Here is a 20,430-nt window from a genome sequence, read left to right as displayed (position 1 = left end):
GAGAAAAAAGTTTCGATCAAAAAAAAAAAATCAGAAAATCAACGTTGAAAGAAAAAGGAATTTGACTTGTTTTATAATTCACGAGAAAAAAAATTATTGAAACGTAACGTCTATTTCAATAAAATTATATCGTCTACTTTTATTTCTTTTTTTCTTTTTATTTTCTTAAATGAAAATCTAACAATCGATTCTATAATCGTGCAACATCTCGTGCGAACTAGAAAGATTTTTCAGGGATCAGGAATAGATTCGTTCGATCCGGTTAATCCGGATAATTGTCGTAGACAAGGCAATCTCTTAATTGATCGAGCCAGACAGCCTCTGTCCGTCTTCGAGGAAGAATACGAATGATATTTTTTTTGTCGTTTGCCCGTTAAGAGATTAAAGCCAAGGGGTCGCTCGCTTCGTTTTAAGGCCATTATACTCTCGGGAAAGGGGAAACTCACGAGCGATGCGTGTATACGAGAGGAGAAAAAATAAAGAGAAACAGGTAAAACGATAACCAACGAAGAAACGATATATCGAAGAAAGAAAGAAAAAAAAAAGAAAAAGATCGTCGATAAAATTAGCGAAGAGAACGGAAACAGAAGGAAGAAAGAGTCGACGGGCGAAAGAAGAAACAAAGATGGATATCTCGAAGAAGAGCTGGATATCGATTCGAAGAAGATGCAAAAAAGGAGGGAAACGAGTCTTATGAAGCGAGGATATGAAAGTGGAAAAAGCGAGAGGAAGGAGAGAGGCGAAGAGAAAGGGATAAAGCATGCTGAGCTTGCGGAAAGGGTGCCTAGTGATGCGTGCCACGGCTACCTCGACAAATGCATTAAAGACCACTCTCCACCTCTCCTCCCCCCCCCTCCCCGCCCCCCCTTGGCAATATCGAACTGACTGCGCGACTCGCTCTCGTAGACGAGAGATACACCTCGCGATATCTCGCACCTCGTTTGCCGTCCAACCGGATCTTCGCCGTCGCCGGTCTTCCAGTATGCGCTTTCACATTTTTCGATACGTTGCTCGAGTGGTGAAGACGTGGTTACGTTTCCAGGGGGTTAACTTTCCTCTGAAAAGAAATTGGGATCCCAAGGAAATGGAACTCGTGCCGGGTCGACCGTTTCCGGGGCTCAAGGTGGCAAACAACGAGAGAGAGAGAGAGAGAGAGAGAGAAACGGTCTACGAAATAAAGCCACGGTTTAAACAACCCTCGATAGATGGAACGTTCCGCGTTTTTTCTTTTTTTTTTTTTTTTTTTTCGTTTCGATCTCTCCTCCATCCCCTTGTTCCTGTTTTCGCTCCCGTTTTTTTATAAATGATATTCGCCGGTTCACGATTTATAAGCGGAGAAATAATGGAATAGCGCTATCTTCGATCGAATAATTGTTGAAAGCCAGCTCAGGGTAATGGCAAGGGGACTTTATCTCTCAGATGGTATCGCGGATGGTCTTTTAAGCAACTTTGTTGTGAGGGCGAACAGGTGGGTAACCCGACGAATTCAGATGTAAAGATACATTGTTTAAAGATTGTTTGTGTCGAACGGTGAAAAGGTAAAATAGAAATTTTAATTGTTGCGCTGAGCAACGTGAGATATGTTCGAACGACAGTTGCGCGCTCAGCGTCCACGGCACGGGCTAATATGAGCACGTGACAAATGCTCCAGCCTGACACCATTACAGTCGAGAAGCGATGGCGAGCGTGTCATCGGTCAGAGACACGACGATTCACGGCCGACTCCCTTCGTTTCTGTTCCCACGAAATCCGCGTTGCGACATGGGGCCGCTTGGAACGGGGCGTAAATAGGCACGCATACATGCATACGTGCACGCTCGTAGCTAGTAGCACCTCATTCCAATCGATATGCGACGACACCCCCATAGGGAGACATTCATATCGCAGTGGAACTCAAACACAGGCCAGGGAGACACGCCACTGTAATATCGCCCCCTTCGGCCAAACCTGATCACCGTGCCATCGATATCGGAATATTTGGATGCCAATTTTGAGCCACGATTTCAACCGTCTTCTTTCTAATAACAATCGAGCGTCCAGTTTGAGAGATCCACGTTTTGTGATAAAACGTGCAAATTGGACGAAATCGATAAATTTTGTTGCTTATTCGATTTCAAACTTGAAACTTTGTTAAATTTGTTTGCCCTTTTCTTAAAAAGAAGTTGATAAAGTTGGATTTGCCTTTTTGCCTGCAACAATCGATAATGAATTGGTGTCGGAGCACGTGTCAGTTGTTCGTCTAATAACACGTTGTGCACCGTGAACAGGTACAAATTACAACCGATTCCAATATTCCATCGACGAATAGAAAGCCAATCGAGTACAGAACGTGTCGCATATCTTCTCCTTTAAAAAAGCATAAACGTATAATAACAACACTATAATTAATAAACATTTTATTAGATATTTTCTTTTTTTCTAAAAAAGAAACGCCTGCTTCAAAGAATTTCCTTGTAATTGATTAAGATTGGACGCCGACAATAAACTCGTGGACGATCGATTCGGTTATTTTTCCGGGACCGATATCTTTCCCTTCGGTCGGCCGACGTGGAATCGATGAGATGGGCGAGAAATTGGAATCGAACACTGATAACAAGGGGGCGAGAGATGCGGATAATATGGCGCGAGAAAGGGTCACCGCGATCATAGATTTCCACGGGCAATACCGTTCCATTAGTTAAATTGTTTCCCTGATACGTCCGCGCTCTTTGACTCCTTGGGCTTTCATTTCGCTTTGCTCGCTCGGATAGGCGCAGCTACGATGCAATTCCAGGCTATCCTCTCCCCGGAGGAGTCGATAAGAAAAAAACAGTACGGAAGAAGAAAAGGGATCCCTGGGGGAGATGGGTGATTATTTGATTGCGGATAGATTAAGGGGTAGTAGCGGCTGACAATGCAAACGAACGTTTTATATCTGGACTGATCCACACGATGGGATCGAGTTTTTTGAAAAAAAAAAAAAAAAAAAGAAGAAGAAGAAATGGAGACAAAAAGGATAATTGGAATTCTACTATATAATTTCGACGCGAGTTGAATATTATCCTTCCTCGATTGATATTGCGCCATATAGACCGCAGGTGGGGCGATTACAGATATAGCGAGAAGTCCCTTTGCTTCGAGTCTCGAATTGGCCGTTTACATCTATTAACACCGAACCACTAACTCTGAGGGTGGTCGCCGTCTACTCGTCGTTTCGAAAGCATCGTGTACCCGGCTCCGTTGGGAGCCACACATCTGGCGAACAAGCAACAAGTACACACGCATTAAATGTACACCCGTTACCGACTCCAATTACTTCGAGTAGCTTGTCGCTGTGTGCACGTGTGCACATGTGGATCCTCTATCTTCGATTGCGCGCCCGCCTTTGGTCACTGTTGAATTTTAATTACACCGAATCCTCCTCTCTTTATCGCGGTCTTGTCTAATTCGATTTGCAATTCCTCCTTCGTCTGATAGGGGACGACTGATGATAACGAGTCGAAGAGACATTGATTTTGATACAATTTATTCGAGCGTTAATTGGTTTAAGATTTGTCGTGCATTCCGTCGTTTTACGTCGTGTTACGTTCAGCAATCAAGAGCGTTATAATTTTCTACATAATCCAGATCATGGACGAGGCGTATGACGTGACGTTGAATTCCAGAACTCTGTAGCAACGACTGTGAAATGTCAGATATTTGATTCATTTGTGTCAAGGTGCAACAATTCCAAGAACGAACATTATGAATATATATATAATTGATTTTTACTAAAGAAAGAAGACACTCTAATGAAAAATTGCCATTGAAATATTTGAATTTTCGCTCTTGTGAATTGTGAATGTCCAATTTTATTTTTAATTGATAATTCACATCCATTTTTCCACGTATGTTTTAATTTTTTGCAATTCATTCCATGATGCGTAAAGAATGTAAAAAAAAAAAATAAAAAATAAACGTAGGAAATGATACTATTTTGTTAAGAGTTAAATTCATAGATTTCAAGTAATGGACGGTATTCTACGGTACATCGTTACATTTCAGTTATCATCTATAGAGGACGAAGGAAAAAAAAAAAAAAAAAAAAAGAACGCGCGATTACGTTGATGCATGCAAATCAGACCCACATGCAAGGAAAATTACGATATTCCAGATACGTCCGATATTCCAGAAAAATGTCGAAGCTTTATTCAATATCGTGATATACTCGGAGAATGAATAAATATTTCTCCGTGAATATTTTATTCATAAATTTATTTCTTATTATCCGTTTATTGTATTTAATGCAGTAAATTTCGATTCGTTGTTTAATGCTAAAACGATGAATGAAGAACAAATCATTCGCGATTCAAAAAATATTAAAAGTAAAAACGATAAATTTTTTCCAAATAAAAATATAACATTAAATTTATCCGATCCAAAAATTTCTAATTTTAATGAAAGTTTGTATATGTGTAAGATATAATGAGTTATATGTACAATAATTTTTTTTTTTTTTTAACAGAAAATCTTTTCAAGTACTCTATCCATAAATTTTTATCATCATTTTTTAATACAATTTCTCTTATGAATATTTTTTAGATAGAGCATTAAAACATGATTTTTATTTTATATTTAAGTTTTATTTTATTTCATATCATTAAAAAAATTATTCCATATATATAACCAATCAATATTCTACATACTTATATATGAAACACAATTATTATCAGTTTCGATTATACAACTCGTTGTAATAAAATTTTATCAATATATATAAAAATCTATCTTTATAAATGTTAAATTTTAAGATTCGATCGAGTTTGAGTATTTTTACACGTTAATAATTCCATGGAGGAGATATTTCAAAAGAATGCAGAAGAATCGAAAGTTCGAAAATGTATAGAAATAATCATATCTACAAGGTTTATTCAGAACGTCCGGCTGACCTATTCCACTTCTATAGTGGCATCGTAATGGTGGGGACGCTCTTTGCTACGCATCACGGTGGGGATGGTGTCTCTTCCTATAGCACTGTCGAGCGTCACGGAGGGGATGCTATGGCTGAGCGTCGAAACGACGCTCCCCACCCTTGTGGAAACTACTTAAGTTTCAGGGTGCACGCCGTTCCATGGTTCACTCTCGTTTTGACGATCGACTCGAGGATGTCTTTTTTTCTTTTTCTATCAATTTTTTTCCTTTTTACTAATTTATTTCATAGTTTAATATAGATATATCAAACAGGGCAAATGAATAAAATATAGTGTATTTTTAAATCAATTCGATAGAAATATTTTTTTGAATAAATAAGTATCTATAAATCGTGAAAAAATAGTAAAACTGAATGTAATATGAAAAATTTATTTTCAATATTTAAAAAATAAAAAATAGGATACAGTTATCTTTGATATTTTTTGCGTTTTATCAATTGAACGGAAAATAGATATTTTATTTATATCGAATCTAGATATTAATACTAAATAATATTTACTTATGGAAATATTTCATTTTTTTTGGTATATATTTATTTTAATTTATCTTAAATTTTTCCTCTGATATTATATTTTACATAATTGTTAATTATGAAATAAAATTAAAACATCGTTATACTCTCTGTATATTCTCAAAAAAAATGAAATGTAATTCTTCATACGATATTCCGAATATTGCGAATCGCCTTATATAAGCGTTTCACGATCGTTATATTACAAAACTGCGTTTTCCACTCATATAACAACTCATCGAAATCCAAAGGATTCGTAAACGCGATATTTTTGTTCGAAGAAAAGGAATAAAAGATCGTGCTTCCTCGATATGCATCGAACGCACACGAACGCGATGCGTTTTTCGGTATATGCGCTCGCCTTTATGCATATGGGCGACTGGTCCGTAGATGCGCATGCGTACCATGAGTTTACATACTACACACGTGTTACTATAGATGTTACTACGGCGAGTACTCTGTAATCTGACACAGAGTACGGAGATTGAACCCGACTGAGCGAGACTCGTTGAACCGGAAGTAATCCCACGGGAAAGCAAGATAAAAAAAAAAAAAAGGAAAAAAATTGCTCGATTACTTTTGCAACGAATGGTCGTATAACCTCACAATCACCGCGTCCGATGAATGCCTGTTCTCGTTCGCGGTTTCCATCTCCTCGAATCTTCTCGCGCGTTTTCTACCGAACCGTTTTCATTTAGACGTTAATATATTCTCACTGATATCTGAAAATAAATCGTTATACATATAGTCAAATAGAATTTTTTTACGAGCAAACGTACATTTTAATATACCAATAAACTTATAAAAAGAAAAAGAAGTAGTTGCACTCGTGATGCATTCGATGCGAAATAATTCTCGACGAATACGGAATAGATTTACGATGAAAAATATCATATACTCGTCTACTGACTTATCTCGCTGTAAGCCAATCTTTTCGTAGAAGAAAAAGGACGGAAATATGAAGAAGGCGAAGGAAATTGTGTGTCGGAAAAATCGGTGGATTACACGTGATACGCATCGCGTTACCGCGCTCTCAGTGTGTCCGGTAATCTGTAAGCTTGTGGATTGAACACAATCGAGCTTGGCTGCTGACCCGGAAGTAATCCCCGGCAAAGAAGATAAAAAACGTAGCTTCTACTACTTGTATAACGGATACACGTAACCGTGCCACGAGGCATTACCCTATACGTGTACAGATATACGCTCAAAAGACCTTATGGGTTATTTCAGATGGACGTACGTACCATGAGGGTATTGTCCGATTCGTCGAGTGCCGATCGAGCACTCGAGCCGAGCTTTATTGGAAGCTACATGTGCGCGTTCTGTTCTATCTCGATGTATATCGATATACCAGGTGTTCCTACAGTTTTTCATCACTGCGAATTTTTAAGTCGCGATTGCGTGTCGCGATTTCGCAACTACTTATCGCTCGATATATTACGAAAAGAAAATTTCTTTGTGAAATAATACGGTTCGGTGCTTATGCAACGAAGCTTTATACGGTGCGGGCAATCGTTGCCTTAGCTCGTTGCGAAAGTGTATGACATATTTACGGGTACACCTTATCTGTTCGGCGAAAGAAAGAAGCAAGAAGAGCGAAGACCTAATTGATCGTTAACGAGAATTTTTCGAAGGGAAATATTTTTTATATATATATATATATACGGTTTATACGATACGATTTTAACTGTACACGATTAATATTATTAGATGGAATATTATTACGAGGAATACTTTTCGTTTCGAAAGCAATTTATACGCGGGTAATAAATCTGTAAAGATTGTGGCATCGTAGAACACACATGGAAATCCGCATCAAGCGAATTACTACTACGAGAACTCGTCTCGACGAATAAATATCCGACCGGGTTCTAATCCCAAGGTAAAATTTTGTCGAGAGGGCATGATTGACCTTGGTACGCGTGAGAAGCCTTTCAAATTATCCCGCGAACTAGGTCAAACGTTAAACGTTCATCCGCGTGTGCTTGTACGGAAAGAAATAGAGCAAATATTGCGCTCTGTAATCAATTAACGATCCCAGCGCGGATCGATGCACGCCTACAAAACGATATCCCTTCGATACCGTTTTAAACGCAACTCATTAAACCGGACCCCGAGTTTATCTTCGAATCCCGTGTAATTTTTCTCGTTGAATTTACATTTCCCACGTTGAAATTATTTCCGTTATTATCCTGGATCGAGGAGAGGGGGAAAAAGAGAGAGAGAGAGATAAAAAGAACATCTCTAATCCTTTCCACCGTTTAATCCTCCTCCTGACGGCGGAACGGGAAGAAAAAGAAAAAAATATGAAGAGAAAAAAACACGATGAATTTCGAAAAGCGCGAACTGTTCCCGTACGTCCCACGGAAAACGCTCCCTCGAACCGTGCATGGGGAAACGATAATCCAGATAAGCTGCTAAATGCTAGCAATTTGAGCGGCGGGATCTCCAGAAACAATATTCCGTACTTGAAATCGACTAATGCCTCGGTAACCCGGCCGATTTCTTATATACCGGGTGTCTTTCTCAATTCTGTCCTACATATTTATATGTTTACCAAATACATATAAATTCCTTAAGAAGAAAGATAATGTTGCATATATTTAATTGATCATTGAGTACTGCAATATTCGATATCTGTTATATTCTCGATTATTGAAATTATTATTCGAAGGTCTTCTAGCGATCAAAAATATAAAAAAAAAAAAAAAAAAAAAGGGAATAATGTCACGTCACGGTTAAACGTCGGTGTCGAGAAACTGAGGAACGGCGAGGGAAGGGAAGAGGAAACGACAAGAGGAGTGTGCAAAGATAAAAAAAAGGGCGGGGGAGGGGGGAGGGGGAAATAGAAACGGCGAGGGAATAACAAAGGAAGCGTGGAATAAAATAAGGAAGAGAGAAACAGAAACACGAGGAGGAGGGGAGGGATGAATAGAGGCGAGCGTGGAGGTGTAGACGGAGAGGGAAGAGCCGGTGATGCGGAGTGAAAGTCCTCAAGTAAAAACCAGGCCAGGGCTTCGTATCTCGACGAGAACACACCAGGACCATTATGCAATTACGGCGACGCATTTGCTGCCATCTTTCCACCGCTGCCTTGGTCCACCGTCCCCGTTTCCCTTGGCAATTTACCTCCTAAATCGCTCAAAGTTTTCAAATTACCATAACCGCCCTCTGGCCCTCGGATACGGAGACGTTATTCATCAACGACAATTAACGAGGGCCGAACGCCTAAGATCGGTTGCCCAATCGGCGACGTCGATTAAACGGCGGGGAAATCGAAATGCTTTTTTAAACGGGAACAGGAATCGAATATCGAACCGCAGTCACGACTCGAATAACGCGGTCGCGATATGAACACGTGTTACGTAGCCAAACGTTCTAGTTTGTTGCACCGGAAGAATGGCGTAAAATTATTATCGTGGTAATAATTCATTTCTAAAAATTACTTTTCGCCTGCAATATATCCAGACACTAGAAGGAATTATGAAATTATTCGAGATCGCCGCAGATAAAAATAACCGAATTCTTAATAAGATATTCAATAAAGTTTGTAACTTTATACGTGTACAACAATATTAATTAAAATTTGATTCGATAAATGCGATGTGTATCCATGGAGAAACAAGATTAAAATTGTTACAATTAAAATCACGTTATGTTACGATGCATCGTAATTAATTAAATTGCGTTATGATTGAGAATGAACGAATCTCTCTTTATATCTGCTATTTGTCATACTCGTGGCAAACTTTAAACTTACAGAGAAGAAAAACCCTATTGAAATTCGAATGTTAAAGCGTTATAATAAAATACGAAAGTCGTGCGTTCAACAGCCTCGAATCAACGCGTATAATTAAATTTCAAAATTGTCAAATCATCAATATTTGTTTATAACTTCGCAAAACAAAATTTCGTTAATCAGAGGATGGTCAAATTTCTCTTTAAATCCCCCTCTTGTCCAAGCCGAGTTTCTTTTAGATTTCTTTTATTAAAACAACAACGATCGAAAGCTCGAACCGTCTCTCCCGGATCGGTTTCGCTTTCAAGAAAAAGGGTAGCCGCGTGCTCAAACGCATGCAGGGGGAAAAAAAGGGAAACAATATTGAGCAAAATTGACTTACTGAAGTGTGAGGCGGTATAGGCGAACAAAAGCAGTCCGGAAATGAGTCGCAGTGACGTCGCATCCATTTTTTGGTTCCGGCTTCTGTTGGCCCGGGTCCTCTTCTCTCCCGCTTATCGCTCACGCGGCGGATGATGGCACATGTATGTACACACACGAACCACACGCGCGCACTTACTTTTGATCTGGAATTCGAAAGGAACACTGTGAAACCTCGCCGATTCTCGCGACAGTTTTCTCGACGACGAGGGAGGGGTGGGGGGAAGGGGTTTCTTGCTCTTTTTTTTTCCCCCTCGCTCTTTCTCCCGCTCGCGCGTGCCTCGAGCTGTCGCGGCCAGAAAATCTTTGTGAAACGACAAACGTGGTCTCGGACAAAGGATTTAAGGTATCCGTCCTGCTCTTCGAGAATTATTTACTTTAGCTTGTAATTGTAATTAAATATCGATAGAAGTGAGTTGGAAAATTAAGTTGGTGTGTAAGATATTTTGGATTTTGATAGCGTTTAAAAGAATCGAAAAATGGAGAACGAGGGATTCACGAGGAACATATAAAATATGCGTATAAAGCGATGGCGAGAAGAGACAAACCAGAACGAGGTTGTAGCGACACTCGAGTCGATCGGTGGAAGAAAACTTGGGACAACGTGAGCGAAGGAGAACGTGTTGACTACTGACCGAGGCAACGCCGACTGAGCAGAAATTCGCCATCGGGCACACCTTTCCCGTGCCTACTTGCGGGTTTGAAAGAAATCCACTACAGCCGACCTCGGCAGAGCCCATGAAATGCGTCGATACATACTTTCTATTAACGGGCAACAAACATCTTCCTTCGGAGCGAGTCTGTCGAATTGTTCACGAGTCTCTCACTTTTCTCTTTATAACTCTGTGTATTTATCCGCTCGATACGCAATAAAATTGAAAAAGAAACTAGGAATTTCGCGTTGTCACACAATGACGGTCTCTCCGAGCGAACAAATTGCGCTTTCTTGTGTACAGAAATTTTACTTGGTAAACGAAAGGAAATAAAAACTTTTCGTTTTAATTAGTAACGTTTTAATGCAAACATCCGACGCATCCTGTTCGTGAAATGAGATATGAAAATCGATAACATGCAGAATCTTGATCACAGAATTCGTCGAATTATGACTTTAAACGATCCATGCAACGAATAAGAAATGTGGGAAATTCATCGATTAGGAAGATTTCGTTGGATTTTCGCGGCGTATAAAAATCAAAGCTAAGAGAAAATAAAAACGATTGCGCGACGAGCGAAATTAAAATGCCATCGGTGTGGTCATGTCAGAGTTCATTCACACGATGCATCCTTAATTGCTTCGTTCGATTGTCTAAGGAATACCAAGGATGGACAGGAAGAAAGCTTCGCACGTATTGGAATGTAGACTCGTGCACGATGCATGCCCGATCGCAGCATTGCAGCAATGATAATTTTTCGATAATTGCATCCCTTTGCGCAATAACGAAGCGAATGGAAAGTGAAAATCTAATCGTAGATTAGATTTAGAAACACACGATCCACCGAGAGCACAGTATTTATACAATTTGCATACAGCTGTTACCGATCATAACCGTTTCACGATAAATAAAATGGTTAAAAATATTTCGAAGAGAATGTTGTGTACTTGGTAATAAAAATGTAATGATGCAAATGTGTATTGACATTGCACGTATATTTTCCACGCTTTCACCACGGCGAATTATTTCTCACCGATGTCACGGTATCATTTATTAACGCATCTACGTGACGTATACATCGCACACGTTGCGTATTTTCGTTACATATACACGCACACACATCTCTTTCCGAGAACGAACGAAAATCGACTTTCTGCCGTTTTCACATCTTCGATTCGAGATCGAAGATTTTCACTGGCCGGTTCCCGATTTATCTTCCAAAATACACTCTCGCTGATTGCTCCACCGATTATCCCAAACAGCTTCTCGAAATCGTAGTAATCCTATCCATTCGTCAAAAAAGGAACCGATCGCGATACGAGGCAGCGTGGCATGCACGTCCAAAATTAGCGCAGAGGAAGTAACGCCACCTTGCGTGCATACGCTCGCGGATAACCTGACGAAATTATTGTAAACCGAGAGACGCAAACTTGACCGGAATCTCTCTGTTTTCCGACGAGGCGATCGTGCTGGGGCAAAGAGCGATTGGCCATAATTCAATGGAATTCGTGGAGCACGTCGCGGGGGAAAGGGCTTAACCTGTTCAGCTACGCTGGGCGCAGCGCGGCGCGGCAGAGAGAGCAGGGAGAGCCCGCGCCAGGCTCACTCGCATCGGGTGCGTAGAGCGCGCGTTTTCGGACGTGGAAGGACTGACTGGGGTTACGCACGTAGCGTACGCGGGTCCGGGACATGTATTGGCGGCCAGGGAAGCTCCACCTATCGCGTCCCAGAGTGGGAGGATACAGGGACGACCTCGAGCTTGCGCCCTCGAACGGATCTCCGCTCCAAGCACAACCCCTTCCTTGGCTTTTTCCCAACTTTCGAGCTTGCGGTGCACCCCCTCGTCCACCTCCTCCTCCTCCCCACCCCCCCTAACCCCTACGTTAGCGTGCCAGCCAACGTAGTCACCATTACAGACGCCGGTTCTGCGCCCAATCCCCACCCCAGGATAAGAGCTCTAGCCTGACACGAGCGCCGCTAGTGATGGGACCAATACCCTCGCGTCGACTTATCGATACATTCGAGAACACTCTGTCGATTGTTATCGCGGTTACGATCTTCTTCGTACGTGGAGGAATAAGGAGGTGTGATAGTTGTGACGAGCGAAAGGGTGGGGAGAGTTTGTAGTATCGGTAGTAGAGAGCAACCGAGTAAACGACACTTTGGGTGGTCGTGTTTCGGTTCATTCGTACGAGAAGAGACGAACTTTAGGTAGATTGTTGCCTACTCCTACGGTTGGTCATCGATATTCACTCGGGATACGCAACGAGCGGATTACTCTAATTGACTCAATTTCCATGCTATAAATAAAGGGAAATAATAATATTGTACGCGAATAGAGCACTCGAGACACCTACGTATACGCGATAGGTTAAAGGTTCGTTCCTCCTACGTGTAGGGCACGCCTCCGTGAAGATATGCTTCGTGAATCAGAGATATTACGCGTCGTATCAAACGTGTTCGTGATACGAAAGTTTCAGAAAAGTTGGACGCTATCGCTGGCGGTGTAGAAGTGGAAATTTGGAAATAGGAGCCGCAGGCAGAGGGGGAATGGCGCCGTTTGCAATTGCAACTACCACGGGCTTCTTGCAACAAACCGCGGTTAGAAGGTTCGTCTACTTCCACTGGTCTGTTAGAATCGACTCGTGACGACCCTCCTCCTCTCTCGATACGCATCCCACCCGGCTGTTTTTGCGCTCTTAGCACGGCTCGCAGCCGTTTAATGAATGTAATACGATTTCGTTGTCGCGGCAAAGAATTCGAAATCAGCTCAATGGTTTTATCTGTTTCTTTCCGCGCTCGTTCAAACGATGAAGTAGTAGTAGTGGTTGTGGCGAGAGGGAAGGAAAAAAGACGAGAAAGTTGAAACGAAGGGAGGGGGGGGGAGGGGAATAATTGAGATTATTCTAAGAGAGTGTAGTGAAAGAAATATAATAGGAGGATTAAAATACAAGATGCATAATAATAGGCGTAAAAAAAAAGAGATGAGAGGGGAAGGGATGGAGGGACGATGAAAATAAGAATAGGATAAAGAGAAGAAACGGGGGGGGGGGGGGAAAAAAAATAATCAATGTGAAGTTAAAGTAGCAAACGCGAGATGGGCGTGTCTATGTAACATTCAGAAAATATAAGCGTGTTGATCGTTACGCGTATACACGGAATATTCATGCACGATGACGGGCATCGTTTAATCGTGATTCATAACATGCTCGTCTGCGATTTTCGTTTTCGATAAAATTCTTCCCTTCTAAATTCCTCTGTTGAATCTGAGAAAAAGGAAAGAAAGTATCCGCTTCGATAGCAGTCAAAGACCGATCAAACGCTTGGTCAAGTATCAAGAGGAAGATCGAACAAACTGAGAACGAAACTGTTTAAATCAACCGGTTTTTTGGTTAGGCTCGGTTTAACATTTAATTACAGTCATTTAGGATCATATAATAAGTGGATCGATAGCTTCGTCATTCCATTGTTGTCGTTCCAATGTTCTTCGACGATACATTTTGTATGGCTACACGGTACATCGAAGCCGGCTTTCCCCGGTCGTTCACGCGAGGTTTAAGTGTGTCCGGGACGCGTAGCTCTCGCGGTCGATGAAATCGTTGCTTTTAACGCGGCTTCACGATCGTTTCCGCGCAACTTTTTTCTTTTTTTTTTTTTTATCCTGAGGAATCAGTTACGATCCCTATTCACGATCCGTTTCCGTGCAACTATTTTTTTTTTTATACTATATCCCGAGAAATCAATTAGAATCCTTATTCACTGATTAATCAATGCAAGTGGAACACGGTGCGTGGAACTTAATTTCGTGGATAATCGATTGCGATAATTGGAGTAGCAAGTCGAACGTTAATTTTGTTTCTTTATTTTTTGTTGTTGTTGTTGTACGAAAATGTAGAAGAAATAACATAATAAAAAATTATTGCAATTGGGAACGAATAAAATTTTGCATCAAATTGTAGAGAGAGTAATAAACTATTATACTTTAAGATAAGATTAAAAAATAATGCAAAGTTAAAATTATTTTTTTTACAAAATTGAAACAAATATATGTTTGTTTTTCAAAATTTTCATCGAATATCTACGATTAATCATTTTATTTGTAAATTGACTCTTAATCAGTGACTCTTCGTCATTTACTAATCTATTTCACATTCCAAATTATCTTCTTCGATATTTTAAATTAGCAACATGACATTGAAATCCAGAATCACATGAAATCGTGCAATTAAAACGCAAATATATTATTATCATTCGCTCTTACTGTTTACAATGTTGCAAATTGGATAATAACAGGTAACTTTTCAAAAAAAAAAATATCCTATTCCCTTTTCACTTGATTTTACAACGAATTTGAATTTGAATTTGCGCGTTTAAATATCGATCGAATGGTTTCCATTGGTTGGAAGATGTTCCTCGATCGGAATAATGATCGATTATTGTGTAACCGGATGTAGAAACGAGCACATTTCCCTATTTTGGAAAAAGACAGGGGCGAAACAATAACACGATCGAGCATTCCATTCCGTCGGATAGAAACGAATATCGAGTGGCCGTTTCAGGGGGAATGATGACGTTGACAGGTTCGTTAAAATCGAGCACGTCCTGTCTGCTTTCAATCAACCAGGCCCGATTTAATTAAATATCGTTATTGAGCAATGACAGGTAATAAGCGCGTAACATAATTTCTAGAAGGACTCGACGATGCGTATTTTCACGGCGAGCGTCAAATATCCTCCGAGTGGATCCATTCTGATTGACAAGGAATCGAACGATTTAATTTAATTTTCTCTATGCACATATACATATATATACCCCTGAAAGGAGATCCCGATTTCAATCGTTGGATTAATCCAACGGTTCTCGATTGAACGTTACCTTAACGTGGATAGACGCGTCAAAAGAATTTAAATAAAATTGAAACAGACGCCGCGCCGCCAAGTGTACGAGCGTGGAACGAGAGTGGAAGAGAGAGAGGGAGGGAGGAGAAATGTTGGAGGGAATAGCCGAAATATGTACACGGTTTCGTACATCGAAATGGGGAGGGAAAGAAATTTGTCAGCGGGACGGGAATGTTAAGATCGACGATAAAACCCGGTGGTCCCTCCAGAGTTTCATTTCTCGCATTATTTCCAATTCGACTCACAGAAAACGCGCTGCACGATTTCCCGCTTCTTAGCGGGACCGAGCTCGATTCGATTGTAGATCTTAGTCAGCTCTGTGCACCGAACCAATTGGCAAGTGGAAATATGACTATTATTTCAATGAGAAATGAACCGCTTCCTCTTTATGCGCCTCGTATGCAGGGTGTTTCGAAATAGACGATACACTCGGATAGATTCGTCACGAGAAAAGATTTCGAGATGGTGTAAACCCCTTTATACTTATATATGTATACGAGTGATTTGTCCAGAATTATTATTTTATCTCCGATTTGTCATAATAGATGTGAAATATCAAGTGTATTTAAATTGATTATTAAAAATATATAATTTTTTTTTAGAAAGAAAAATTCATTTTATTGTAATCCATGAAAAAACTATAGAATTTTAATTCTAATGAAATTAATGCTTTAAATTATCTATCTTATAAATTTAATCCTTTCAATACGATATTGTATTTCTTGTATAAATGACTGAGTAATTTTTATAATTTTTTGATAATTATTATAACGTAAAATAAAATTAACAAATGTATAAATATTTTTATTCATGTAATGGTTGGGATAATGTTTCAGTACTGTTTTATAATAAATTTTTTATAAATATAATTTATAAAAAAATGAAACAATGCAAATATTGTATATTTTTTTCAATTGTAAGTGATATGACGTGAAATTCGTCTTATATATATAGAGCAACGTTACAGTCATTGATTATAGATACGTAATACATTTATTATCCTATTTTATCGACTGTACATAATATACTGTAAATAATTTAATAAACAATAAAAATATTTATATTTTATAGAATTTGCAATAAAATTAAATTTGAAAATAATTTTCCAAAATATATGAGATATAAATATCAATCATGTTGATTAAAAGATTGAAAGGTTTTCTGCTTCCTTTCTTACTTTTCGTTACGAATAAAAGAGAAAAATCATGATGTGAGTCTAGTAATTATTAACACGTATTTACAAATCAAAATTCAAATTCAAATTCCAATCTTCAAGTTAAGAGATATAATCGTAAACTTATCTTTACAGCAAATTCTGTTTCATGTTAGATTTACGGATTTAAAAATTAAATTTTATAAATCCTTACACTGGCTATTGCCAGATTAATTTCGTTGTTACATCGAGACGAGAGGAGAACACTTTCAAAGTCGATTTTCTCGAAAATGGTGGCTCGCGCGTGAAATTTTTATACCGTGCTCGTGCTTTATTTTTTCATGCAAAATCGGCTGGTTGTACAATCTATTACCGCCACATCCACGTTTCAACAGCTTGTCCATCCGATTTATGCTACAGTGCTTTCAAAGCACTTTTTCTCCTCTCGGGGATCTGCCTACTCGAATTCGCAGTTTTAGAGGGAAAGACCTCGATGTCCGAGTTTCCTCCAGCTTCGTGCTGTCCTTTTCGAGCTTTTGCACTTTGACTATTTGAATTCAGGGCGTTGCAAAGGGTTTCCAGAATGCTATTTTCGAATTTTGGCGGAACAAATTGCGAGTGCTATTTGTTAGTCTCGGAGTTAGAGAATATCAATGCTTCAAAGAAAAGATGCTTACAGTCGTTAATCAATTTTCCAATTTTCGTTCTGTAGAATCAAATAAGTTCCAAGTTGATACAAATGCTGAAAGAAAACTCGTGCCCCTTTACGAATTAACGTAGATATCCAAGCTTTCAATTTTCTAATTTTTAAATTCGCAATTTTTGTTTTGCATCAACTTCTTCCTAATTGAATCACAATTTTTCTACAGAAATTCTCTCGTCGTTCAAAGTTTCGGAAGAAAATCGAGTCATCTTCTCGTCAGTGACTGTATCACTTTCGCATAGAAAGAAAATAATAACGCGACTACTTCCCTATCTTTCGTCCTTTTTTCTCGTTTTAAACGCGCGCGCGTGTGTGTGTGTGTGTGTGTGTGTGTGTATCTTGCTTCGCCTCGAATAGAAAGGTAAGCTCGTTCGTGCGATATAAGAAAGGACGATGCTGAATTTTAAATTAACTTCGTTCCTGTCGCGTGATTCCTTTCAAGGATACGCGAGTTCAGGCAAAGCTGGAATGTTTTCCTGGTTAAGACAAACAAGTCTATCCTTTAGGAAGTTGGTCTTCTTGCGCAACAACGTTAGCTCAAAATTAACAATCTTTAAATGTATAAAATAATCTTCGAATAGAAAATTAAAAAATAGTACGTTTTAAATAAAATTATTCGGATATTAATACCAGATTGACAAGAAGTTTAATCAGTTTTTGATCAAGGTAAAATAAACAATTTCAAACAACTCGTAAATCATTATTTATGACAAATTTTTTTTATAAAAATTTAAAAAATATTTTTAGTTTTCTCTGAACTTGGAATTAATGTAGATTAAACAGCTGTATTTTAGATATATGATAAGACAATTTGTGCTTTTAATCGCTGGTATTATATTGATTTAAATATGGATATAAATACAACTATTTTAAAAAAAAATGTTCCCTATATTTTTGAAATAAATGTTATGAATAAATTTAGATAATTCAGAACTATATATAAGTTATATTATCAAAACTAATATAATAATAATTTTGTTTTGTATGAAATATTGTTAATCATAATAGATTATACAAATTTTTTTTATTAGAGAAAAATGACTGAAATTAATTTTATTATGTTTCGGTATTATTTTTTTTAGAATACTTTATAATTAATTGCATAGTAAAACATAAAAAAAATATAATAAAAATTTGAGGATTGCTTTCACTTAAAGAGATTTTTTGTCAAAAAATAAATTGTTCTAATCTATTATATACAGAAGTTTTCATTTAAAATCAGATTTTCCAAGATAAATGATTTATAAAATAATAATAATTTATGACTGTAAATATATAGAGAAAAGAAATAGAACTAAAAAATTCTATTTTAATACGTTAAAATAAAAATAAAACTCCATTTTTTTCCGATTTTGAGATAGACAAAATCATATATGATATTACTCTTAATCTAAATTAGCAATGATAAATAACATAACTTCCCATCTATCAAAAATATATAATACAATAATTCTTTAAAACGTGGATCATTTATAACAAACCATTTTTAACATTTCAATATGGACAACAATTGCAAAGGACTCGTAAAATTTTTTGAATTGGTTAAAAAAATAAATATATGATTTTACAACTGTATGAAAATTAACGAATCGTATTCGAGGTAATAGCAAAAGAAATAGTTCGTAAAAAGAAATAGAGTCATTGTCTCGAAGAGTCAATGTGGCCGCGATAACGGAACGATAGGGGATGAAAATCGAACGACAGACGCGAAACGTCCCGAATATCCACACCGCGGGCTTTCCACCCCACTACCATCGCCTCTATCACGGCTGTATCATTTCGAATTCCGGTTTCGAGGTATAGGCATAAATAAAAACGCCCATGGAAAATAAAATTCTATCTCATCCTTCACTCTCTCTATCCCTCGAACTTGCATTTCTTCTTTTTCTTTTTCTTTCGATCGAGATTCGCGAACGACGATACGCTCACGTCCTTGGGATAAGTCGAGCGACTTTATTTTATTTTTATTCCGATAAAACAGATTCAGAGAGGACGAAAAAAAAAATAAAAAAATAAAAAAATAAAAAAAAATAAAAAAAGAGAAATAATGGGGCCACGTGGAAGGTGTCAGTGGGAGAGGAGTTGAATGGAGGAGGACAGGGAGCAGGTGTAGGAGGGACACAATTAAAAAAAGCTCGAGCCACGCTTTTGTCCGTAGGCAGCCGGCACACGAGCTCTCGCGTTTCCCGCACACACGTCGCTTCCTTGAAAAGCCCTCTCTCGCTCACTGTCGCACACACGCACGACCACCCTCGCCACCCCACTCTACCATCCCTTTTCGAACCCTTTGTCTTATTTAGCTCTGCCTTCGTTTTTTTTCGCGCTCTCTTCAATCTGGTCGACGATAAATATGTATTAGATATATATATGTATGTATATACATATACGTATCTCGCCGCGCGATTTTCGAAAATGATATTTCGCTTCTTCTTTTTTTCTTTTTTCACTGGATGGAGGAAACGAAGCGAAATCTTTATGTTATGTACATAGACTGAGAGTTGCTATTCTCTGGAAGAGTGGACGGATGAAAATTGGGGCGAAAGCTGAAGATTCGTTAAAGCTGATTTATATTATCCGAATAAATAAGTAACGAAACACTTGGGAATGAAGTTCTCGAAAAAGTTCTTTGTGCATAAAAAGAGTCGAAACTCAATTCCCGCATTCCTCCTCCCGAGTTCTCCTGAAGCTGAACAACACGCGCGCTCAAGGGGGCGCGCATTACGTTAGAAGTTTAATATCTTCCGTTCGCAAACAAACGTTTGAAGTTGCACGTGGCCAATATATTTGTGTAACAGACTGATGTAGACAATGTAGCCGGTCAAATATTTTATCTCGTCGAAAACGAGAGTGGACGCCTCTCTTGAATCTTTCGCGGCTCCCATCGATCGTGTAAATTACGCTCGAAATAAAAAAAAAAAAACATTGAAAAAAAGGAAATAATTATTTTTCGATACTCGTTTTTTATATATACCGATTTCAATTTTAAAATTGAGACGATCAACTCAATGCCTTTTTTTTTTTTTTTTTAGTTATCAGAATATTTTCGAACGATTTCTCGAAAATGCTCCCTGACAATTTCATTACTCTTAATTGCGAGTTTTTAATAAGAGTACCGGCAAACGCGAGTATAATTCGTACATAAGTAGAGCCCCGTGAACAAGATATGCGAGCACGAATGGGTGGAGGGGTGTCAGGCATTAAAAAGATAATTAAGAGGTGGAAGACAATGGACGTTCCAATCAAAATTCAAGGCAGACAGCATTGTGCCACGGCCTTGTACTCCGTTCCCTTTTCTTTTTCTCTCATTTTATCATAAATGAACGTATTCTTCTCCCCATTAAGGTGTCCGGACAATTTTGCAAGTCCACGCGATCCTGCCTCGTCCACGAACGAACCAGTTATT

At 38.6% G+C, this 20,430-nt stretch overlaps 1 protein-coding gene across 3 annotated transcripts in view; it reads right to left on the bottom strand.

Annotated features, from left to right (window-relative positions):
* LOC100870004 (protein Skeletor, isoforms B/C) overlaps positions 1-20,430 on the bottom strand; it is a 58,776-nt gene that overhangs the window by 30,510 nt on the left and 7,836 nt on the right. The window contains exons 1-2 of one of the 3 annotated variants that reach the window (XM_086916676.1): positions 10,169-10,274; positions 9,583-9,766 (exon numbers count right to left, since the gene is read on the bottom strand). In XM_086916676.1, the coding sequence (XP_086772802.1) occupies positions 9,583-9,649 (67 nt within the window). In that variant the 5' untranslated portion in view covers positions 9,650-9,766; positions 10,169-10,274. Of the gene's footprint in view, positions 1-9,582; positions 10,294-20,430 lie in introns of those variants that run through there. The other 2 variants (XM_086916677.1, XM_012492598.3) reach the window with 2 other exon arrangements.

The sequence above is a fragment of the Apis florea genome, unplaced genomic scaffold (genome assembly GCF_048593485.1).
Source record: "Apis florea isolate Af1SG1 unplaced genomic scaffold, ASM4859348v1 contig_3803_pilon, whole genome shotgun sequence".
Classification (NCBI taxonomy): domain Eukaryota; kingdom Metazoa; phylum Arthropoda; class Insecta; order Hymenoptera; family Apidae; genus Apis; species Apis florea.
Note: the sequence above shows the minus strand (reverse complement) of the source record. Positions and strands in the feature narration are given on the sequence as shown.